Below are 26,551 nucleotides of genomic sequence, written 5' to 3' on the forward strand. Positions count from 1 at the left end.
GTAACCTCCTCAAAGATTTCCAACAGGTTTGTCAAACAAGGTTTTCCCTAAAGGAAACCATGCTGACTTTGTCCTGTCTTGTCCTGTGTCAGAAAGTACGCCATCACCTCATCCTTAACTGTTAACTCCAACACCTTCCCAACCACTGAGATCAGGCTAACTGGTCTATAATATCCTTTCTGCTGCCTCCCTCCCTTCTTAAAGAGTGGAGTGATATTTGCAATTTTCAAGTCCACCTAACCATCCACAGTCCAATGATTCTTGAAAGATCATTTCGAATGTTTCCACACTCTCTTCTGCAACCTTTTAGAACCCTAGGGTGCAGTCCACCTGGTCCAGGTGACTCATGCACCTTTAGGTCTTTCAGCTTTCTGAGCAACTTCTCCTTTTTAATCAAACTTCACTCACTTCTCTTCCCTCACACCCTTCAACACCTGGCACACTGCTGGTGTCTTCCACAGTGAAGACTGATGCAAAATACTCATTTTGTTCATCTGCCATCTCCTTGTCCCGTTATATTCTCCAGCTTCATTTTCTAGCAGTCTGATAACCATTCTCATTTCTTTTATTTCTTTTTACATACTTGAAAAAGCTTTTTCTATCCACCATGGTATTCCTTGCTAGCTTGCTTTCATATTTCATATTTCATCTTCTCCCTCCTGATTCTTTTAGTTGCTTTCTGTAGGTTTTTAAGCTTCCCAATCCTCCATCTTCCTGCTAATTTTGCTTTGTTGTATGCCCTCTCTTTTGCTTTTACATTAGCTTTGACTTCATTGTCAGCCAGTGTTGTACTATTTTGCCAGTTCAGTATTTCTTTGTTTTTGGAACACATCTATCCTGCCCCTTCCTCATTTCCCCCCAGAAACTCAAATAATTGCTGCTCTGCTGCCACCCCTGCCATCTCCTTCCAACTTACTTTGGCCAACTCCTCTCTCATACCACTGTAATTCCCCTTAGTCCACTGAAATACTGCTACGTCATACTTTAATTTCTCCCTATCAAATTTCAAGTTGAACTTAATCAACTCCTAAGGGTTCCTTTACCTTAAGCTCCCTAATCACCTCCAGTTCATTACATCAAAATCAGAATTAGGTTTATTATCACCAGCATGTGACGTGAAATTTGTTAACTTTGCAGCAGCAGTTCAATGCAATACATAATATAGAAGAAAAAAAGTAATAATAATAAATAAATAAACATTATTCAGTATACATATGTTGAATAGATTAAAAATTGTGCAAAAAACAGAAATACTATATATTTAAAAAAATTAGGTAGTGTCTAAGGGTTCAATGCCTGTTTAGGAATCGGATGGCAGAGGGGAAGAAGCTGTTCCTGAAATGCTGAGTGTGTGCCTACGGGCTTGGGTACCTCCTACCTGTTGGTGACAGTGAGAAAAGGGCATGCCCTTGAGTGCTGGAGGTCCTTAATAATAGATGCTGCCTTTCTGAGACACTGCTCCTTGAAGATGTCCTGGGTACTTTGTAGGCTAGTATGCAAGATGGAGCTGACTAAATTTACAATCCTCTGCAGCTTCTTTCGGTCCTGTGCAGTAGCCCCTGCATATCAGGCAGTGATGCAGCATGTCAGAACACTGTCCATGGTACACCTATAGAAGTTTTTGAGTGTATTTGTTGACATACCAGATCTCTTCAAATTCCTAATAAAGTATAGCCGCTGTCTTGCCCTCTTTATAACTGCATGAATATGTTGCGACCAGGTTAGATCCTCAGAGATCTTGACACCCAGGAACTTGAAACTGCTCACTCTTTCTACTTCTGATCCCTCTGAGGATTGGTATGTGTTCCTTCGTCTTAGCCTTCTGGAAGTTCACAATCAGCTCTTTCATCTTACTGACGTTGAATGCCATGTTGTTGCTGTGGCACCACTCCACTAGTTGGCATATCTCACTCCCATATGCCCTTTCGTCACTACCTGAGATTCTATCAACAATGGTTGTATTGTCAGCAAATTTATAGATAGCATTTGAGGTATGCCTAGCCACACAGTCATGGGTAACACACATAACACACACGTAACACTCAATTCAGCGTAGCTGATCCCTTAGTAGGCTCAACAACAAGCTGTTCTTAAAAAAAAAACATCTTGTAGGCATTCAACAAATTCAATCTTTTGAGATCTATTATCAACCTGACTTTCCCAATCTAACTGCATGATAAAATCTCCCATGACTATCATAACATTGTCCTTTTGACGCACCTTTTCTTGTGATGATTGTGATCTGTTGTCCACATCCCAGCTACTGTTTGAAGGTCTGTATACAAATGGCATCAGTTTCTTAACTCAACCCACAAGAATTCAACATCTTCCAGTCCACTGTCACCCCTTTCTAATGATTTGATTCCATTTCTTACCAGCAGACCCACACCACCCCCTCAGCCTATCTTCCTATCCCTCCGATACAATGTGTAACCTTGAATATTCAGCTCTCAACTACAGCCATCCTCAGCCATGATTCAGTGATGGCTACATCATACCTGACAATCTGTAAAAGTGCAACAAGATCATTCACCTCATTTTGAAATATAACACGAGTACTGTATTTGCTACCTTTTCTGCTTTTGTATCCCTAATGCACTGATACTCACCCTGCTGGCTGTAATTTGTCCTATTATCTGTCTGCCCTTCCTGACAGTCTGACTGCATGCTATCTTTGCTTTTTTACCTTGCGTCCTATCCTGAGTCCCTTCACTCCCTATTCCCACCCCCCTGCTAAATTAGTTCAAAGCCTCCCCAATGGTGCTAACAAATGTGCCCACGAGAATATTGGTCCCCCTGTGTTTTGGAGCAACCTGTCCCTTTTGTACAAGTCATACTTCCCCTGGAAGAGATCCCAATGATTCAAGAACCTGAAGCCCTGCCCCCTGCACCAGCTTCTCAGACTCACATTTATCTGCCAAATCATCCAGTTTCTACTCTCACAGGCATGTGGCACAGGTAGCAATCCAGAAATTACTACCCTGGGGGTCCTGTTTGTTAGTTTTCTGCCTAGCTCTCTGAATTCTCACTTCTGGACCTCTTCACTTTTCTTTCCTATGTCATTGGTACCAATATGTACCAGGACATCTGGCTGCTCGCCGTCCCCCTCCAAAGTGCTGTGGACACGATCTGAGATGTCCCAGACCCTGGTACCTGGGAGGCAACATACCATCCGGGCATTCTGTTCACATCCACAAAATTTCCTGTCTGTTCTTGGACTATTGAGTCCCCTATCACCACTGCTCCCCTCTTCTCCCTCGTTCCCTCTGCACTACAGACCCATGCTCAGTGTCAGTAACCTGGTCTCTGTGACATTCCCCTGGGAGGTCACACCCCACAACAGTATCCAAAATGGTATATTTATTACTGAGGGGAATAGCAACAGGGGTGCCCTGCGTGAACTGCCTATTCACCATCCCATTTCTTCTCCTGACAGTCACCCGGCTACCTGCCTCCTGCAACACAGGGGTAATTACTTCCCTATAACTCCGATCGATGATCTCCTCACTCCCCCGTACAAGCCAATGATCATCCAGTTGCTGCTCCATATCCTTAAGTTGGTCCTCAAGGAGCTGCAGCTGGATTCACTTCACTCAGATGTAGTTCCCCGGGAGACTCCAGATCTCCCAGAATTCCAACATCCAGGATAAAGAACACACAAGGGCAATTTAAACTACAATAAGTATCCCTGACACAGTAAGAAAAAAAGTGAAATTTAACAAAAATTTACCCCACTTACTCAGAGCCAACGCCGCTTCCAAGCCAAAGCCTCCTTTGAGCCAAAGCCTAACACACCCACTCTCACCACTGGCTCACTCCCAACTATGGCCACTCTGCTTGTCTCCTCTGTACTTTTATTTATTCCTCCCTGTGCTGCTCCCGCCACTGATTAGGCTGCTGGAATGACACCAAACTCCCACGAAGCTCTCCTTTTAATTCCCACCAGCCTGCGAGAAACTTCCTCTCTGTGCTGCACTTGCTGCTGACTGGGACGCCAGAATGACACCGGAGGTTGAGAGGTCACTCGATAGAGGTGTAGAAGATGCTAAGAGGCAATGATAGAGTGGAATGCTTGATATCTTTTTTCCGGGCCAGAAATGGCTACCACAAGGCAGCATAATTTTAAGGTGATTGGAGGAAAGCATAGGGGGAATGTCAGAGGGAAGTTGTTTATTTTTAACATAGAGAGTTGTGGATGTGTGGAATGCCCTGCTGGGGTGGTGGCAAAGAAATACTCTTAAGAGACTCTTGGATAGGCACATGGATGATTGAAAAACGGAAGGCTATGGAGGGAAAGGTTAGATTTATTTTAGAACATTAGAGCACTATACAGACCCCAAGGCCCACAATGTGGTGCCAACCTTCTAACCTACTCTATGTTTTAGTACATTCTTTAAAATGCTAGATTTCTAGCAGAATGCTTTGATAATACTTTAAAAGTGGGTATAACTTTTCTATTCCAGTCATCCTTTGGTCTTTATACATTTTTACTAGAATATGTGGAATGCAGGTCATAGGAATTTCTATAGAAAACTTAAAAACCCATTAAAAGAAAAATACACATTTATTCAGCACTTTTCACATCTTACAACATGCTTAACATGCAAGTAAATATATTTTTCAACTGTAGTCACTGTTGAGAGATGGGGCAATAAGATGGTTTATTTGCACATAGCAAGGTATCATACATAGTATCAAATCACATGACAAGTATTTTTTAAATAATGTTGAAGAAAAACATTGAATGGGTTAACTCCGCTGTTTTTCAAATTAGATCTTTTACATCCACTTGTAAAGGGAAGGGAGAGATTTTTACTGAAGGTGCAGGCAGATTATTCAAAATACTATCTAGATACTGAGGATTCATCTGCGAGGAAATATTACACAAACTGTTTTGTTGTCTGAAATTAAGAAATGCCAATTCATTTCAAAATATTACAGGAGATCGAAGACAGGAGAGAATGCAGACGTTGTAATTTGCAGCAAAAACAAACTGCTGGGGGAACTCTGAGTCAGACCTCCTTGGATGCTGCATGACCCACTGACTTTCTCCCGCACTTTTATACTCCCTATTTTAGTGAATGGCATGTTGAAAAGAAAGTAATTACATCAACTGGGTGGAGAGCATAGACCTGTGGGTGTTCATCTAAAAACTAATGCTGGTGTTTTGGAAAAGACTTAGTAATCACTGATATCCAAATAGCAGTTAAAATTGGGAATTCCCCCAATAAATAATAATAATTTTAATTACAATTCCAATTTTATACCAAAATTACAACTCAGAATTAATTTTTAAAAAAAACATCCTGTATGTAGGCCAAAAAGAACTTTAGCCTTTGCTACCTATTCAATAGTTAGTATTATTTTTTCAAACTTACCTAGATAGTAATATTAGTTAAGGTAAATTATGGTAATCTTTCTCAATGATATTACATAGAATTTAAATTTTTTTATCTATCAGGTTAGGGAGATGGCCATCATTACAATATGTCCAAATCCGTCTAAAGTCCAGGTTACATCAATCTGATCATTTGATGGTCAAACCAAAAGTGCAGAGTAAAATCTACTGCTTTCAACTGAATAGGTTCAATATCATAATTAACACTGCTGAATTTCTCCATTTTTAAATATATTCAATTTACAATCTTAAAACTGTTTCATGCAAATTTAGGGTATCTGAGATATTCCACAATAAAGGAAATGGGGTTCTTTCCTCTAAATACATGCAAATATCCATAAACACAAAAATTCAAGCTTCTGATCTGACAAGAACTGTAGATAACTTAATGGCTGCTATCCAAAAGTTAAGAAAGAATGACTAAATTACCTAGCAAGTTGCTCAGCAGATCAACTGTTTCAAATTATAGATAATATGCTACCTTATTGTGCAATTTTGCAGAAAGCAAACTAAAATTAACAAGCTGAATGCATTATCTGAATCCCCCAACAGTCCCTCCAATAAAAATAGTTAAGGTGAATTCCAATTCATGTCACAAATTCATGTATAAAATTACAAACTGTGCACAGAATAAATTTAAACAGGTTAAAAGAAAATATTTTCCATCTAAATCCTCTATTTTATACCTTCTGGCATGATGCTCGGCCACAGAAAATAAATGGAGCATTATAAGACACAAATCTTCCAAATGTTAGTCTACCATCTTTTTCAAGTGATCAACATATTCCAGTATTCTAAAATATTTATTATAAGCTTTTAAAACTTTGGTCTTCCAGAAACACACATTATGGGAAGAAATGATCTGCTATATTGATTTACTGAAATACCAACAGTTCATAAGCGTCTCTAATGCTATCTATTAGTTACGCCACAGATGGAACTTGAACCAAGTGGTCCTTCCCATCTCTGGTTAGAATGTGGAAGTAGATTCAGCATAACTTTATGACTATACGAAGGCTCCACTGAACTTAACACTATATCTGAAGACATGGGATGTTCAAAGCGGGTCATCATTTGAATAATCTTCTCACGTGGAACCCGATGTCTGTTCCTCCTGAAATAAAATAAAATTTAGAAATGTATAATTAGAAAATAATATTGAACAGCATTTACTACATTTTAAAATCAGTTTAGTTATTGTCCTGGCAAAAGTAGTGAGAAAGATCATTTCATTGACACTGCATTTAAATGATTTCAAACAAAACCCAACAAAAATAAAGTTATTATTTGACAAGCTTCCACTTTTTCTTTATCGTCGCTGAAAGAATGTGATGCATTACATTCTTATTAATATTAGGACTCTTTGGACTGTCAGCTCTCCAATCATTACAGACGGTCTGTTTCATTATTTTATTGTTTTATTTTTCCAAGCACCAACCATTAGTATTTGCATTAGTGTATTATGTACCAAGTCACATGTACTGAGGTACAGTGAAAAACTTTTGTTTGTACACCATACAAACAGATCACCTGGGTAGTAAAATAGAAAGCAGAAGTAGGATATAGTGTTACAGTTACAGAGAAAGTGCACCCAGGTCAGCAAATAAAGTGTAAGAGCCATGGTTTTACAGATTGGAACATCTTTTAACATATGAAGGATCCGTTTACGAATCTGGTAACAGTGGGATTGAAGCTATCTTGAGCCCCGTGGTAGCTTTTCTCCAGCTTTATCTTCTGCTCAGTGGGAGAGGAGAGCATAGGAGGAGAGATCTTTGACTCTCCTATCCCAATGCAGCAGGAAGTATAGATAGAGGGAAGCCCAGTTTGCATGATTTATTGGGCTACATTCACAATTCTACAATTTCTTGCAGTGCTGTACAGAGCAGTTGCCATAGCACGCTGTAATGCATCTGAGTAGGATCACTTCAACGATGAAACTGCAAAAATTGGTAAGATTCATGGGGGGCATGCCAAATTTCCTTAGCCTTCTGAGGAAGCAGAGGCATTGGTGTGCTTTTTCGGAAATGCGATACATGAAGCTGGACCAACACAAATTGTTCACAATATTTACACTGGAGAACTTGAAATTCTCACAACCCTCCACGTCAGCACCATGGATACAGAGGATTGTGTACTCCACCCTACTGATAACTAAAGACAATGTTAAAAAGATATGTTTTAAGGTATTTGAAAGGCAGATTCTAAAGTATTGTGCTACAGTGTTATGCTGTCATTGAAGACTAGCACATAAGATATGAGCACTAATTAGTAAGGAGAATGGAATTAGTATCTGAAGTGCTCAGTCTTATTGACTGGATATGCCATTTATTTAATTGTTGCCATGCAAAATGCATCTCATGGCTCCATTATCTTATTAGTCTAGAAGTCTGACAGACAAGGGCCATAGTACAGATTAAATTGCAAATAATTTGTCATAAACAGGTAATAAATCATCTTACATCATCAGTGAAGCCAGCATTTATTTCTGAAACTAAATCCCCTTGGAAAGGTGATGGTAAACTTCCGTTTCTTTAATTGCTGTAGTAGTAAAGTTGGGGGGCGGGGGTCCAAGGGTTTTGACCCAGCAAAATTTAAGGAACAGGAATAAATGTTCATGTTAGGTTGATTTTTTGTTAGCAGCAACAAAGTAGAAGATGTGGGCTTGGCAACGATAGTACTTAAGAAATCAAAATGATTAGTTCCTTCTTTGGTCACTACCTCTCTCATGCTTCTGAATGTTCTGTCACAATGGCTCAAATCTGAATGTTGCCTAGGACTAAATGCATGAAAGGGAGAACTGTTCCATATTCCAATGTATAATGATCATTTGCAAAAATCTCTGTTTTTAACTTTTTGATTGACAGAGAAATATTAACTAATCAGTGAGATTGTTGGGTCAAAACTATTGGCTTGATAAACTCCTCCAGAATGGCCAGAAATAAGATGGACCAAACCAGACACTGAAGAGCCACACGATAGTAACATTAACAACAGTATCAGTCACTTTACCAATGGAAATTCATTCATCCTAGTTTTAGTAAGTATGGCACTGTCAATTTTCTAGAGTGCCAAAAGATGTAAGAGTTGTATATTGAAATGGCTACTTAAAAAGGTTTGGATATTTAAAAAGTATTAGAATGAATAAACTGGCTTTAATTTCCACATTTTTCAAGTTCAAATTCACACACTAATAATTAGATTTGAATCTGTGTTCTCTGTATTATCAGTTCAGGATATCAGTCATGCAATACGTTATAGAACCTTCAGGTTGACAGAATTAAATATCAATTTAATAAGTGATTTTACCAAAACTATTTTAATTCTCTTAAAATAGCTCATGCTTCAGAAGCAAGAAGCATCAACATAGAAGATCAAATAGTAGTAATGCAACTGATAATATATCACCATTTATGCAATAAACTTAGGCAAAGATATAATAGCATATAATTATAATGAGATCTCATATACATATTTATAAAATATCAAATGTTTCTACTACCCTTTCTGTAAATGCTCAATACAAGCAATCAATTCAAAAAAGTTAAAATTAAGTAAAATTCTTACTTTTCCAGCTCCACAACATTAAACTTCCACCAAGTTTCTGGCTCACGAAAACTCATTCTGTAATGTCGCTTCACAGCCTGTGGATGGTAACAGTAAACAATATCAGGAATCAGCCTTTCCTGGTTGATTAATTATGTCCATTTTTCAATTCTACATAAACATATTTTATATGCTCCATTTATTTGAATGAAGGTGCATGGATACCAGAATTAAAACTTCTTAATGCACAAACTAAATAGCAACACAAACTAAAAATATTATCCAAAATACATAAATAAATTCCAACTGATGCTAATTTCTGTTTCTGGCTGCAATTCTGTTGCAAGATGCGTACAATACAGTATATCATAATATTTTTAAATTGTTCCACGAATTAAATAAAGTAAAATTGCTTTATTTTTCAGGAGTACTAAAAAGATTTTTCCTAATATCTGGCAAGTGACTAATAGTCACTACTTACGAATTGATCTCTGAAGTACACAAACACCTTACCATTTCTGCATATGGCTTCATTTCCCATGCTTGGATATTTGTATTATCTATAATTATGGGTGACCTGCCTTCATCCATACATCTTTTTGCTATTAATAAAAGAGAATATAGATTACATTCAACTTTGCATTATACTTTATTTACCTGAAAAATGCTGTTTCTATTTGTGTACAGCACTAACAATACTCCAAAACTCTGATTTGTTCATTTCTACCAATTTCTCGCACGATACCTGTCTGTATTTCTGCGCACTTGCATTTTGCATTTATTATCTCAATGCTTAACTCACACACTCACAAATCCCAATTTTGAGGTAAAGTTACTATCCATGTTTCTGATGTATTAACATTAATTAATTCAATGCTAATTTGGTGAACTTTCATTCTAAATTTTTTTTATATTGATAATGAAAACCACTATTTCATCCAAATATAGTATTCCACTGTACGTTGCAAATTAAAATTCAGTTTGATTATAGCCTTATACAAGTTCTTGTGAATTTACTGTGATAAATTTCAATTATCACACTTCTATATTGAAACAGTTTTCCAGCTCTGCCATGTAGATGCTTCATTCCATCAGTTTTGGCATGCTCATCCTGCATTTGATACTTATTACTTAGCTTTTTAAATCAAGTTTTGGTGATGAGATGCTTGACATGAAACAAGTGACATATGACAATATCTAAAGTTATGCTATTCATTCCGTTTGTTTATGCATGTTACAGTATGAAGAGGCTGCATCGTCCACTGCTTTATGTGATGTAATAACATTTCTTCATAGAATAGAAATGCAGATCAACATTATAAAGGTTTTTGCTTTGCAAGTTTATAAAGTTAGAATTGAAAGGTTACATTCCAACCTTAATATTAAAGCTGATTTTTTTCTAAACATTTGCAAAGTGTGCACAATTTAATGCATAAACATGCAGACTGCATTGGTAATACTCATGGTGATTCAGAGCATTTGGTAGAAGTTGAGAGATGTCACACCGAAATTAAGTAAACAGGAAGAATGCTTCTGAGCTATAGACAGAAATTTTGTCCCATAAAGACATATGAATATGCAACATATTATCTATCATATTAAATATATAGGCCTAGAATTTGCTGGAAAAACAATGTTAAAGGCTTAATTTACATGCTTTATTAGCAATTTAATAAACATAATTTGGTATTCTCGTACAAGTGCAGAAGTGCCATAGAAAACTGGACATTTCACAAAATTTGGCACTCACTGCCAATTTTCAAGCAAGTTTCAAGAAATTATTGCATTTCTACTATCTATTGAAAAGATAACTTAATAACTCAGTTAATAACATGACTAGTTTTGAAATGCCGCACAGTGTTGAAAGTTCAGAAAGGTAATAACTAAAACCTCATATCTGAAGATGATAATTTGTTTTTAAAAGTTTTTAAAACATTTGTTCATAATGTTCCTTTAAGTTTCTTTGTAATTTTTGTCCAGTCTTCCTTTATCTAATTTGGTTCTATTTCGTTCTGCTTCCTTTTACCATTCTCTTTATGCTTTATTGTTCTTCAATTGGTCATTCACAAATCTTAATGATGCACCATTGGTACCAATGAAGATCTTTCCAGCAATATCCACTGCAAACATTTTTTTTGAGTTAACAGATGAGTAAAGGTGGTAATAGATACTGCATGGCACCAGATGTCCTCCTCCAGCAAATTCTGGCCCACGATTACACAAAACTAGTAAGAGAAAGAGGATATTTCTGTCCTTACTCTTCAATAAGCCACTTTAATTCTATAAATCCCCCAATCAGATTTCTTCAAAGACATCAATATCCATTTCTTGGTTCACTCACCAGAAGGTATAATTGATCAATATAGGAAGGTAGCCGTCCCTCACCAAAGTTATTTTTCCCCGTGAGATGATCCAGCTAACTATCCCCTCAGGGTAATCTTAAATGCAGTTTTTAAAAGCATATTAAAATTCAAATCTGTGAAAATAGAATTCAAATAATCTGGTTTTGTAAATACTGGACTGATGCAGTATTTATAAATTAACTTTGCCATCCAAAATTACTTAGCTCAATTACAGAGGAGAAATAAATTTGTCTTCACACCAGATTGGCTTCAATGAGTAAAGAGATGAAACTCTAACTAAATAGCAGATATTATTGACAGAATTCTCTCACATCAATTACAAAGGGCACAAACTTGAAGGAACACATGTTCCACCTTCCTCCAGCCTAATATTTTTTCTCTGGAAAAGAAAATGCAGCTGAACCAAGAACGAATAGAGAATTCTGAACTAAAGTAGTAATCATTTTCAAAGCAACAAATCCAAGAGAAATGATGAGTATAAAAGGACTGCTGAACAAGATTTGATGTCCCATTATAAACAATGCTTGAAGTCTATAATTTCTAACACTCCTGGTGCACGGTGAAAACACCAAGCACCATTGGCCAAATAACCCTCATAGCCAGTTACAATTTGATTTTTAAATAAGACAGATACAGCACAGAAACAAGACCTTTGACCCATTGATGTGTTGACCAACAAACAATGACACTAATCCTATTTCGATCCCAATTTTATTCTCTCCACATTCCGATTAATACTTCTCAGATACAGTACTTACTCTAACACTCAAGGGGAATTTTCATGGCCAATTAATCTACCAACCTACATGATTGAACCTAGACCCATCATTGTGAAGCAGCAGCTCTACTAGCTGTGCCACTGGGCTGCATTTCTGACTCACTTAACAGAAGGCCAGCGAGTCTGATCAGTAGAGCTTGCCATTTCCTTCTACATCAACCACTTTAGCCTTTCATCCTCTTACTCAGCTCTTTACTGAGCTACACTAGATTAAACTGCTGTATGATTTCCATGTGCCCCTGCTCATTCCATCCAATCATTGCAGGGGTAAAATACAACTGAATGACTCCATAGCATTGATCATGACAATGAAAAGCCTAAACCAACCGGCTTCCCCCCTTAGTTTGACTGCCTCCATGGAAATACATTGATTCCATCTAGATGGAAAAATCAGCAGAGGAATAAGGCACGTACATGCAGAGTGTGAAATCACAAGCTTAAGATCTAATTCTTTGTCAATTATTAAAAACCTAAACTAACTCAGAGCCCAATAATTTACACTAAGAAAATAACATATATTTACAGCATCTGTACAAGCCTGTTAACACTCCTCCATCAAATCTGATTAAAAGCTATCCAAGTGTTCTTACAAGCAAAGGAATCTTGCATCTTCCTCAAAGTCTGTGTACATCTAGTGATTCCTCCACCAACTTTATGTATCTTCTCTCTCCACCCACATTGGAGTACCAGAATATTTCTCTTGAATTAGTAAAGAATCTTGCATGACAAGATTATTTTTACTGTACTGTGCTGTACTGTTCTATGTTCTAAGTGATCCAAAGGGGAAAAAAATCTTCCAGTTAGTTTCATCGAGTAATCATTCAGTAATAAATTTCCAAAGATAAAAGAGCAAGATAAATCTAAAATACAATGATTTATACCCCATTGCACAACCTGCTGACAAAATGCTTCAAGTACCATCCAATCTCACTCTCATCTTTGGCTAAATGCAGCAGCTCCAGCACAAAAAGAGTGAACGGTCATGACAACATTGTAATGGAAAATGTGCCCCAAGATATTTTTGAAAACCTTCTGCCATCACCATATTACATTCCCTATTTCCAAAATTATTTCCATTAAATTAAGGTTTTCAAAATAATCATTTTTTTCATTCAAGATGCCAAACTGAGATAATTTGTCTCCTTAACAGGATGCTGAAAATACCATGAATTATTCCTGCTATCCTGGCCAATGTTTGATATTTCTTAAATAATAGATTATCCATTCATCACTTAGAAACTGTCAAATAGATCATCATATCTCCTTTAATTCAAGTGACTAAAATTCTGATATAAAGGGAATGCAAGTAGTATAAAAATTCACCTTTCAATCAAAGAACATAAAACACATTAAGAGGGATAATAACATGATGAAATTAAGCATCAACAATGTAACAATGTGCTTCTGGCTGCTGGTTAACAAATTACTGTGTACCTAGGTTACGGAGAGAATAAAGAGCAGGAAGATTAGTTTTCCCTAACCTCTACAAAGAAAGGACAGTCCACTTACTGTACAACAAAGGAAATTGTGCTCAAACCAAGAAACCAACCATGTCAAAGACTACAGACAGGCCGAGAAAGTAGGACTTTATCATTATGCTCACTTCACACACAATGTCACTCGTGACACAAATTAGACCATGAGACAAAGGGAACTAAGCCATGTGGACATTCGAGCCTACTCTGCTATTTGATTGTGGCAGATTTACTATTCCTCTCAACCCCATTCTCCTGCCTTCTCGTCGTAACCTTTGATGCCACTACTAATCAAGAACCTATCAGCCTCTGCTTTAAATATACTCAATGACTTAGACAATAGACAATAGGTGCAGGAGTAGGCCATTCAGCCCTTCGAGCCAGCACCACCATTCACTGTGATCATGGCTGATAATCCACAATCAGTACCCTTTTCATGCCTTCTCCCCATATCCCCTCACTCCACTATCTTTAAGAGCTCTATCTCTTTCTTGATAGAATCCAGAGAATTGGCCTCCACTGCCGTCTGAGGCAGAGCATTCCACAGAATCACAACCCTCTGTGTGAAAAAGTTTTTCTTCAACTCCGTTTAAAATTGTCTACCCCTTATTCTTATAAACTGTGGCCTCTGGTTCTGGACTCCCCCAACATTGGGAACATGTTTCCTGCCTCTAGCATGTCCAATCCCTTAATAATCTTATATGTTTCAATCAGATCCCCTCTCATCCTTCTAAATTCCAGTGTATACAACCCCAGTTGCTCCAATCTTTCAAAATACGACAGTCCCGCCATCCCGGGAATTAACCTCGTGAACCTACGCTGCACTCCCTCAATAGCTAGAATGTCCTTCCTCAAATTTGGAGACCAAAACTGTACACAATACTCCAGGTGTGGTCTTACCAGGGCCCCATACAACTGCAGAAGAACCTCTTTACTCCTATACTCAACTCCCCTTGTTATGAAGGCCAAAATGCCATTAGCCTTCTTCACTGCCTGCTGTACCTGCATGCTTACTTTCAGTGACTGATGAACAAGGACACCTAGATCTCGTTGTATTTCCCCTTTTCCTAACTTGACACCATTCAGATAGTAATCTGCCTTCCTGTTCTCACATTTATCCGCATTAAACTGCATCTGCCATGCATCTGCCCAGTCACCCAACCTGTCCAAGTCACCCTGCATTCTCATAACACCCTCCTCACATTTCACACTGCCACCCAGCTTTGTGTCACCTGCAAATTTGCTAAGATTACTTTTAATCCATCTAAATCATTAATGTATATTGTAAATAGCTGCAGACCCAGCACTGAGCCTTGTGGTACCCCATTAGTCACTGCCTGCCATTCTGAAAAGGACCCATTATACCCTACAACACACATCAAAGTTGCTGGTGAATGCAGCAGGCCAGGCAGCATCTCTAGGAAGAGGTACAGTCAACGTTTCGGGCCGAGACCCTTTGTCAGGGCTAACCGAAGGAAGAGCTAGTAATAGATTTGAAAGTGGGAGGGGGAGGGGCAGATCCCAAATGATAGCAGAAGACAGGAGGGGGAGGGATGGAGCTAAGAGCTGGACAGTTGATTGGCAAAAGGGATATGAGGGGATCATGGGACAGGAGGCCCAGGGAGAAGGAAAAGGGGGAGGGGGGGAAAACCCAGAGGATGGGCAAGGGGTATAGTCAGAAGGTCAGAGGGAGAAAGAGAGAGAGAGAGAAAGAATGTGTGTATATAAATAAATAACAGAAGGGGTACGAAGGGGAGGTGGGGCATTAGCAGAAGTTTGAGAAGTTTCCCCTCGTACCCCATCTGTTATTTATATACACACACATTCTTTCTCTCTCTCTCCTTTTTCTCCCTCTGTCCTTCTGACTATACCCCTTGCCCATCCTCTGGGTTTCCCCCCCTCCCCCTTTTCCTTCTCCCTGGGCCTCCTGTCCCATGCTCCTGTCATATCCCTTTTGCCGATCAACTGTCCAGCTCTTGGCTCCATCCCTCCCCCTCCTGTCTTCTATCATTTTGGATCTCCCCCTCCCCCTCCCACTTTCAAATCTCTTACTAGCTCTTCCTTCAGTTAGTCCTGACGAAGGGTCTCTTCCTAGAGATGCTGCCTGGCCTGCTGCATTCACCAGCAACTTTGATGTGTGTTGCTTGAATTTCCAGCATCTGCAGAATTCCTCGTGTTTGCACCATTAATCCCTACTCTTTGTTTCCTGTCTGCCAACCAATTTTCTATCCATCTCAGTACCCTGACCCCCAATACCATTTGCTCTATTTTGCACACTAACCTCCTCTGTGGGACCTTATCAAAGGCTTTCTGAAAGTCCAGGTATACTACACCCACTGGCTTTCCCATGTCCATTTTCATAGTTACATTCTCAAAAAATTCCAGAAGATTAGTCAAGCATGATTTCCCCTTCTTAAATCCATGCTGACTTGGACCTATCCTGCCACTGCTATCCAAATTTGCCACTATTTCATCTTTTATAAATGATTCCAGCATCTTCCCCACCACTGATGTCAGACTAACTGGTCTATAATTGCCTGTTCTCTCTCTCTCTCCTTTCTTAAAAAGTGGGATAACATTAGCTACCCTCCAATCCGCAGGAAATGATCCTGAATCTATAGAACATTGGAAAATGATTACCAATGCGTCCACGATTTCTAGAGCCACCTCCTTAAGTACCCTGAGATGCACACCATCAGGTCCTGGGGATTTATCAGCCTTCAGTCCCATCAGTTTACCCAACACCATTTTCTGCCTGATGCGAATTTCCTTCAGTTCCTCTGTTACGCTAGGTCCTCTGGCCACTATTACATCTAGGAGGTTGTTTGTGTCTTCCCTAGTGAAGACAGATCCAAAGTACCTGTTCAGCTCGTCTGCCATTTTCTTGTTCCCCATAATAATTTCACCAGTTTCTGTCTTCAAGGACCCAACTTTGGTCGTAACTAATTTTCTCCTCTTCACATACCTAAAGAAGCTTTTACTATCCTCCTTTATATTCTTGGCTAGCTTACCTTCGTACCTCATCTTTTCCCCCTGTATTGCCTTTTTAATTATCTTCTGTTGCTCCTTAAAAGTCTCCCAATCCTCTGGCTTCCCGCTCATCCTTGCTATGTTATACTTCCTCTCTTTTATTTTTATACTGTCCTCGACTTCCCTCGTCATCCACGGTCACCTCTTACTCCCCTTAGAATCTTTCTTCCTCTTTGGAATGAACTGATCCTGCACCTTCTGTATTATTCCCAGAAATACCTGTCATTGTTGTTCCACTGTCATCCCTGCTAGGGTATCTTTCCAGTCAACTTTGGCCAGCTCCTCCCTCATGGGTCCATAGTCCCCTTTGTTCAACTGTAATACTGACACTTCCCATCTTCCCTTCTCCCTCTCAAATTGTAGATTAAAACTTATGGTCACTACCTCCTAATGGCTCCTTTACCTCGAGTTCCCTTATCAAATCTGGCTCATTACACAACACTAAATCCAGAATTGCCTTCTCCCTGGTAGGCTCTAATACAAGCTGCTCTAAGACTTGACCTTCATATGCTGTCTGCGGCAATGAATTCCACAGATTCAGACTAAAGAAATTCCGCCTCATCTCTGTTATAAGGGGACATCACTCTATTGTGAAGCTGCAGCCTCTGGTCCTAAACTCTCCCACTATTAGAAACATTCTCTCCACATTCACTCCATCTACGTCTTTCAATCTGCAGCACGCTTCAATAAAATCCCTCTCTTCTAAACGCCAGTAAGCCATCAAATGCTCCTCACGTTAACCCCTTTATTCTCAGATCATTCACTAAAACCTCCTCTAGATCCTCCCCAACGCCAGTTCAAAGTTCAAAGTAAATTTCTTATCGAAGTACATATGTCACCATATACAACCCTGAGATTCATTTTCTTGTGGGCATACTCTATTTTCCAGTGTGTAAAAGACAAAGTATGCAAATAAAAAGAAATAATAATAATTAAGCAATAAATATTGAGAACATGAGATGAAAAATCTTTGAAAGTGAGTCTATAAGTTGTGGGAATATTTCAGTAATGGGGTAAGTGAAGTTGAGTGAAGTTATTCCTTTGGTTCAAGAACCTGATGGTTGGAGGTAATAACTGTTCCTGAATCTGGTGGTGAGAGTCCTGAGGCTCCTGTGCCTTCTTCCTGATGGTAGCAGCAAGAAAATGCCATGAACTTGATGGTGGGGGTCCCCGATGATGATTGCTGCTTTCCTGTGACAATGCTCCATGTAGATGTGCTCAATAGTAGGGGGGACTTCACCTGTGATGGACTGGGCCATATCCACTTTTTATAAGATTTTTCATTCAAGGGCATTGGTGTTTTCATCCTTTCTTAGATATAGGGACCAGAATTTCTCACAATATTCCAGGTGTGGTCTGACCAATGCCTTATAAAGCCTCAGCATAACATTCTTGCTTTTATATTCTAGTCCTCTTGAAATGAATACTAACATTGCATTTGCCTTACTTACTATGACTCAACCTGCAAGTTAACCTTTAGAAAGTCCTACACTACTACTTTCAAGTCCCTTTGCACCTCTTATTTCTGAATTTATTCCCCGTTTAGAAAATTGGCTACATCTTTATTCCTTCTACCAAAGTGCATGACCATACACTTTCCACACACTGTATTCCATTCTGCCACTTCTTTGCCCATTCCCCCAATCTGCCTAAATCCTTCGGCAAACTATTTGCTCCACCTATTTTTGAATCACCCCATTTTATGATGCAAACTTAGTCACAAGACCATTGATTCCATCATTGAGATCATTAAAATTTAATATTAAAAATAGCAGACCCAACACCAAACCCTGTGGAACACCAGTCGTAAACCAGAAGGAAAAAAACTTCCTTAAATTAGGACCACTTTAAATCTTAGTAAGTGTAAACACTTCATCAAAGGGTCCAGATTTAGATTTGCTAACAGCAGCACATACAAGAATATCAAAGAAAGCGCATTGGAGATTAGACCAAAGTTGAAAAGGACATAATAGTCATGGGTGTGATTTCTGATAAGAAGTGCTATATGGCAGATTTGAAATCAGTGAGGACCCTAACAGAATAATAAATAATTAACAGCATCATTTTAGATGGAAAACAGACAGGGAAAGTAGGTGATGGGGTTACAACTGAGGCACATGAATTAAAACCAAGAAATTTAGAGGAAGTAGGAGAGAGAAAACTTGAACAAGAGAAATTTTTAACCACCTCCTGTTTCAGTCTAAGACTCCCATCTGCTTAAGTAAGACCACTGTCATTGCAATACTTGAAACAATATAATGTTCTTTAATTACTCCTGCCCACTGGCTGTGACATTTATCATTTACACGAGGCTGTTGATGGCACACATTAATTGCAGCCTCCTAGGCAACCTTGACTCATTGTAATTCACCTACAGCCAAAACAGATCCATGGCGAATGCCATCTCCTTGGCCCTACACATATCTGGAGCATCTGGACAGTAAATACACTTACATTGGACTATTGTTTATTGACTATAGTTCCAACTTCAATACTATAATTCCAAGCAAACTCATCACCAAGCTTCGAGACTTGGGAGTCAATATCTTCCTCTGCAGCTGGATCCTTGACTTCTTGTTTAATAGATCACAATAAGGACAGGCATCTACACCTTTTGCCACATTTATTCTCAACACTAGTGTTTCACAAGGTTGCATCTCAGCCCTTTACTCTACTCCCTGTACACTCCTGACTGCTTGCCAGATTCTGATCTAGCTCCATCTACAGGTTTGCAGTGATACCACTGTAGCAGCTGTATCTCAAATACAATGAATTGGAGTACAGGAAGGACAGAGCTTAGTGACACGGCATCATGACATTAACCTTTCCCACAATGTTAGCACAACAAAAAAGTTGGTCATTCACTTCAGGAAGGGGGGCTGGTGAGGTCAAAAGGGGTTGAAAGCTTCAAATTCCTAGGATTATCACCAATAGGCTGACCTTATCCAACCAGATAGACACCACAGCCAAGAAATCTCACCAATGCCACTGCTTCCTCTGGAGGCTAAAGAAATGTGGAAGGTCATTAAAACCCTCACCAATTTCTATTGATGCACCATAAAAAGTATCCTATCTGGATGCATTATAGTCTGGTATGTCAACTTCTCATTATATGACCACAAGAAATTGCAGAGTTGTCAACACATCACAGAAACAGGCCTCCCCTCCTTGGACTGTCTATTCTTCTCGCTGCCTTAGTAAAGCAGCCAGCATAATCAAAGACCCCACCCACCCCAGACATTCTTTCTTCTCCCTTTTCCATCAGGTGAAGATATAATAACCTCAAAATACCTAGCACCAGGATCAAGGACAGCTTCAAACCTGCTTTTATAAGAATGGCTCCCTAGTATGACAAATTTCATGACACACGCCAGTGATTTTAATCCTGATTATGATTCTGATAAGATGGACCGTTGGCCTCTCATTATGATCTTGCACCTTACTGTCCACCTCCACTGCACTCTTTTTCTGGCTGTTGCATATTATTCTGTATTCTGTTATTGTACTATCTTGTACTACCTCAATGAACTGTGTAGTATTTGATCTATATGAACAGTATACAAGACAAATTTTTCCACTGTACCTTGGTACATGTGACAATAAACAAATTGCAACCAATGCCAAAATATACTTTAACTTAGCAAAATCTATTCAAGGTAGTTCATAGATGGGTTACCGAACAAAAAAGAGCAAGTTAGAGAAGGAAACACAAAGATACATGACCAACATTCAGGATAAGCAAGAGACAACAAATAGAAGTGCACATACTGTAGCTCAGTTGAGTATGGATCCAGAAGGGCAAGGCCACGGAAAAAAGGGATGATGGATTTTAAAATCAAGACTAAGTGTGAGTTAATACAGGTCAGAAAGCACAGAGGATATGGGTATATAGACTTGGTGTGAGCTAAGCAACAGGAAGCCCTTGTTTGTTTCAGCATCCTCCAGGGACCAAAGTTTCTAAGACAAGCTAAATGGTTAACTGGGTGCTGTAAATTACCCTTAGTGTATGTGAATAGTGGAATGAGGATGAGATTTCTTCCGTAAACTAGAAAAATTTGCAGGGAGATAAGCGGGGAATTAGTACAGATGGGTGTACTCTGAGAGCCAGCATAAGGTAGATGGTATACCAATCATAATTCACAAGATATCTTGTGTGGAAATTTGCTTTAACTGAAGATGATAAAGAAGACCTATTTGAACCTAGTTACAGGTATTGTGATCAGTAGTAAGGAGGGTAAATGGGATGGACAAAGTAATCTCATGCTGTATTCTGATAAAGAGACTCTCGACCAAGTTCTCCATCACTTGAATATATTGATGAAATCGAGGCTTATTATATCTATTTTTCTAAAAGTTAGTCAAAAATAAAGACCTAATATATGTGCCCGTTATAAGGCCAAAGTACAGACCCATAATACTATACTCAAGAGAGATGCATACACTGGAAATCAGGATCACAACAAAATGTTGGAGGAACTCAGCGGGTCAGGCAGCACCTACGAAGGAAAATTGTCAGCAAGCTGCTTAGACGCTTCTTGACCTGCTGAGTTCCTCCAGTATTTTATACATTTTGACCCAAACTATCAGATGTTTCTCTCTTCACAGGTGCTCCTGCTCACGTACTTCTCGCATTTAATATTTTTATTTCACACTTTCAGCACTGCTCATCATAATACTTAAGCAATACAAAAACTTCTATGTCCAATTTTGCCAGGTTTCAAACATCCTTCCTGTGTAGTTCTTCCCTTCCATAAAAAGGCCTGTTAATTTTATAGGATGCCATTGCAATGTTAAACAAGATGCACTGAGGCCTTAAGTAGCAAAAAAACTATGAATTAAACATTATGTAGAAACTCAGATGTAACTGGCTTTTAAATAAGTTCAAAATAAATTATTATTATGATTTCCAAAGCCAAAAACTAAGTAACAAATTAAGTCTGAGCACAAATTATGCACAGTATAAAATGAAACAAAATGGAATTGAATATACATTAAAAAGCTAACATTTTATTAATATCCATGCAGAGCATGGTCAGAGCATAAAAATTTTAGTGGCTCAAGAGGGGGAATGAAAATTCAAAACAATAGATGCTAGAAATCTTAAGTAAAATCAGAAATGCTGGAAACACTCAGCAGGTCAGACAGGACCTGTAGGGAAAAAAATCTATGTTAATGTTTGCTGATTGACAATACCTTTGTACACAGTTAAAAGAAAAAGCTTTAAAAAATATTATTTGTTTTGAAAAGAGACAAACAAGTGAGGAACTTCATGGAGAGAGATAATGAATCAAATGAGAAAGGCTGATATCTACTTCAAGTTAAACAATATAAAATACAAATTTGCAACTCATTAGAAAGCAATAAATGTGCATATAGTTATTAAAATTTGCATGTCAATCTGTCAAATTACACTGCCTTTATGTTTTTATCGCTCCAGTAACAAACTGAATCTACTCATCTCCCACAGTAGCTTGCACAATTAAAATCTCAAAACAACTGAATTGTTAACTCAAACAGTTCAAATAATGTGCATCTTAAAGGGTTCAACAAAAAGGCCATTATTTAACTTGCAAATTAATAATCAAGCATTGTGATGTGTGAAAGCAGGGTCAAAATTTTATTTTTCCCATTGCACAGGAAACATCTTAGGATTCAGAAGCAATTAATGTGTAATTATTCAAGATTATGAATTTTAAGATTCATTTTTTCCTTGGTTGAAGGTTAATTGTGAATTCCTAATGTACTGAAAAATATTTGGAACCTTGAATTACAGTTTTTTTAAATGGTCTAACATTCAACTTTTTATAGTGTTAGAAGGAAATGACAGACTGCTACTTCAGACATACTCTAGTCATACACATTTTCCTATTTTAATTGGTATTTCATAAATAAACCATAAAGGTTTATCCTTTTAAGTCATAAATAGTACAGGTATAATTATCACACACAGCTATCTGATTGTTTTGGACTGAACGTGGTACAAATACAACATAGCAGTATCTAGCGAAGTTTAAATAAAGCAAGCTATACCTCTATTCTGGTTCCACTCATGAGCTTCCCCAAGGAGATGGGGTTCAAAGCAGTAGCCTCCCTTTAGACAGAAATAATCATCTGTGCTCAAGACCACACCATTAGGACTCTGATCTATCAGCAACCTGTATGAGGAAATATCAAAAAAAAATACTGGCAATTTGATTTCTTCCCCAAATATAATTCAAGGATCTAACAAGCATGGGTAATTTTACATGTTCAGTAGGTACTTAAAAAATGGGCTAATTTACTCTAGCATTATGATTTCTTTTTGTCTTTGAAGAGAGACATGGTAATGTTAACAGCGATAGACAAAATTTCAAAAGCTGGTAAGAGTTATCAGCGTGATTATTTTTCCATGAACTATCTTGAAAAAGCAAAATATATTTGTCTCAAAATGTAATTTCAATTTGTCCTAATAGTTAGCAACTGATGTGGAGTCACTCAAAATCTGTAATGAATTACATTTTTCTGGATTTCCTCCCCAACTACACATACAACTAAACGTAATATAAGGTATGTCACATGCAAATTGATTGAAAAGCTGTATTAACTGTTTACAGTGATAAATCAATAGTATTACTGCCAACACCAATTACCAACTTCAATTGCTTACCTGGTGCTTTTAGCTTATTCATTCCAACACAAATAACTTTAAATGAATAGACTACCCCTGTGACAGACAACACCAAATGACTATTCAGCATCAAAGCATCCCTTTACCGGTGTGCTATTAACAATAAATCAGGAGACATGAAGATATGAAAGCAACACAGTAATACTATGTCATGGAAATTCTATTTTTCAAAAAGTTGAAATAATCAGTTACAACACCACAGATTGATCAAGGAATTTTGCAGATTGGAATGTGCTCATTAATTTCAGACCAGAGGCTGAAAATTCAAGTGAAAAGAATTCTCTAACATTTTGGTTCTGCAATTAATAGATAAATCTGGAAATAACGGTTGCAAGAAAAAGTTTTTGAACCCTTTTCAGTTTCCTGGTTTTCTGCATTAATAATTCATAAAATGTGGTCTGATCTTCATCTAAGTCACAATAATGGACAAACACAGTCTGCTTAAACTAATAACACACAAACAATTGTATTTCTTCTCGTTAATACTGAGTACAACATTTAAACAAACAGTCTAGGTTCAAAAAAGTATGTGAACCTCTGGGGTAATGCCCTGTACAAAAGCTATTTGGAGTCAGGTGTTCCAATCAATGAGATGAGATTGGAGGTGCGGGTTGTAGAGCTGCCCTACCCTATATATTAAAAAGTGACACACAAAGTCAGGTTAATGACAGAGCCTGCTCTTCTCAAGAAAGATCTGTATATGTGCACTTTGCCTCGATCAAAACTTTCAGAGGACCTTAGAAGATTTGTAGAGAGGCATGAAACTGGAAAAGGCTACAAAAGCATTTCTAAAGACCTGAGTGTTCACCAGTCGACAGTAAGAGAAATTGTCTGCACAGAGGAACCACTGCTCTCCAAAAAAACATTGCTGCATGTCCCAAGTTTGCAAAAGACCTGGATGTTCCACAATGTTCTGTGAACTTTTTGGCAGAAATGCACACCGCTATGTTTGGAGGAAAAAGGGCACTGCACACAAACACCAAAACCTCATCCCGACTGTGAAGCGTGGTGGAAGGAGCATTATGGTTTGGCTGCTTTGTTGCCTCAGGGCCCGGAAAGCTTGCAATCATTGAGGGAATAATGAATTCAAAATTGTATCAAGACATTTTACAGGAGAATGTCATGGTAGTGGCCTGTCAGCTGAAGTTTAACAGAAGTTGGATGATGCAACAAGACAATGATCCAAAAGATAGATAGATATACTTTATTACTCCCGAGGGAAATTTGGTTTTGTTACAGCCGCACCAACCAAGAAGAGAGCGTAAATATAGCAATACCAAAACCACCAACAATCAAACAGCAAAGTGCAAACTATGCCAGATGGAAAATAAGCCAGAACCAGTCTACTGGCTCAGGGTGTCTGACCCCCCACGGGAGGAGCTGCACATTTGATGGCCACAGGCAGGAACAACCTCCCGTGCCGCCCAGTGTTGTAAGTCCAACAGTAAAAAGTTCAATATCTAGTCTGCAAACACGTTCCTCAATCGTAATATGACCTGGATTGCACCATCTGTTGTTAACCAGATCAGTAAGCACCCAACTCCTTTACGCTTACCACTCTCAGTGCACTTCCGGTCAGCCGGAACGGTATTACCCACCAAACTCCTCTTCTCCATAAGTCTCTGTTGTCTCGACCCGGTCCTCCTTCCTCGACTTTGTGATCCCCCTCTGCACCCTCTGTGTGTTTTCCTCCGGATTTCAGCAGGGGTGTCCGCCGCTCTGTTCGCTAAACCGGCCGGCATTAGCTGGAATACACAATGCGACCTTGCTTCTGTCCCGCGTGTCCGGATGTAACCATTTCCAGCGCTAAAAAAAACCCAAATAAAACTCTCTCTACCAGCATGTTAGAGAGGGTGCAGCTTCGATGTGTTACCGTGAGGAAAAAAACACAAGAGTAAATCAACAGCAGAATGGTTTAAAAAGAAAAAAAATCGTGTTTAGAAATGCAAGTCAGAGTCCAGACCTTAACCCAATTGAGATGCTGTGGCATGACCCGAAGAGGGCTGTTCGTGCAAGGTATCCCATAAATACTGATGAACTGAAACAGTTTTTTTAAAATGGAGGAATGGTCTAAAACTCCTCTTCACCATTGCGCATGTCTGATCAACAGCTATAGGAAACAGTTGATAAAGGTTATTGCTGCTAAAAGAGCTTCTACCAGTTATTACATACAAAGGTTCATACACTTTTTCCAACGTGGACTGTGAATGATTAAACAATGTGTTCAATAAAGACATGAGAAGTACAATTGTTTTGTGTGTTATTAGTTCAGGCAGATTGTATTAATTGTGACTACATTTTATGAGTAATTAATGCAGAAAGGGTTCACAAACCTTTTCTTGCAACAGTATAACAAATACTCAAGAGAAATTCCCAAATCTGCTTTGAATGCAATAAATGATTGAATCTCAAACACCAGGAAATCTGCAGATGCTGGAATTTAAGGCAACACACATAAAAGTTGCTGGTGAACGCAGCAGGCCAGGCAGCATCTATAGGAAGAGGTACAGTCGATGTTTCGGGCCGAGACCCTTCGTCAGGACTAACTGAAAGAAGAGATGGTAAGAGATTTGAAGTGGAAGGGAGAGGGGGAGATCCAAAATGATAGAAGACAGGAGGGGGAGGGATGGAGCTAAGAGCTGGAAGGTTGATTGGCAAAAGGGATATGAGAGGATCATGGGACAAGGCCTAGGGAGAAAGAAAGGGGAAGGGGGAAGCCCAAAGGATGGGCAAGGAGTATAGCGAGAGGGACAGAAGGAGAAAAAGGAGAGAGAAAAAAAATAATAATAAATAAATAACGGATGGGGTACGAAGGGGAGGTGGGGTATTAATGGAAGTTAGAGAAGTCAATATTCATGCCATCAGGTTGGAGGCTACCCAGACGGGATATAAGTTGTTGTTCCTCCAACCTGAGTATGGCTTCATCTTGACAGTACAGGAGGCCGTGGATGGACATATCAGAATGGGAATGGGACGTGGAATTAAAATGTCTGGCCACTGGGAGATCCTGCTTTCTCTGGCGGACAGAGCGTAGGTGTTCAGCGAAACAGCCTCCCAGCCTGCGTCAGGTCTCGCCAATATATAGAAGGCCGCATCAGGAGCACCAGACGCAGTATATCACCCCAGCCAACTCACAGGTGAAGTGGCGCCTCACCTGGAAGGACTGTCTGGGGTGTCGCCTCACGTGATATACTGCATCCAGTGCTCCCGATGCAGCCTTCTACATATTGGCGAGGCCCAGCACAGGCTGGGAGACCGTTTCGCTGAACTTCTACGCTCTGTCCGCCAGAGAAAGCA

General features: G+C 38.9%; 1 protein-coding gene across 1 annotated transcript in view; it reads right to left on the reverse strand.

Annotated features, from left to right (window-relative positions):
- Positions 1-4,533: 4,533 nt before the first annotated feature.
- Positions 4,534-26,551, reverse strand: part of LOC134349659 (NEDD4-binding protein 2-like 2) — a 32,736-nt gene continuing 10,718 nt past the window's right edge. Inside the window, exons 3-6 of the mRNA XM_063054287.1 lie at positions 22,618-22,742; positions 9,455-9,543; positions 8,963-9,039; positions 4,534-6,512 (exon numbers count right to left, since the gene is read on the reverse strand). Of these exons, the coding sequence (XP_062910357.1) occupies positions 6,311-6,512; positions 8,963-9,039; positions 9,455-9,543; positions 22,618-22,742 (493 nt within the window). The 3' untranslated portion in view covers positions 4,534-6,310. The remainder of the gene's footprint in view (positions 6,513-8,962; positions 9,040-9,454; positions 9,544-22,617; positions 22,743-26,551) is intronic.

The sequence above is a fragment of the Mobula hypostoma genome, chromosome 7 (genome assembly GCF_963921235.1).
Source record: "Mobula hypostoma chromosome 7, sMobHyp1.1, whole genome shotgun sequence".
NCBI lineage: Eukaryota > Metazoa > Chordata > Chondrichthyes > Myliobatiformes > Myliobatidae > Mobula > Mobula hypostoma.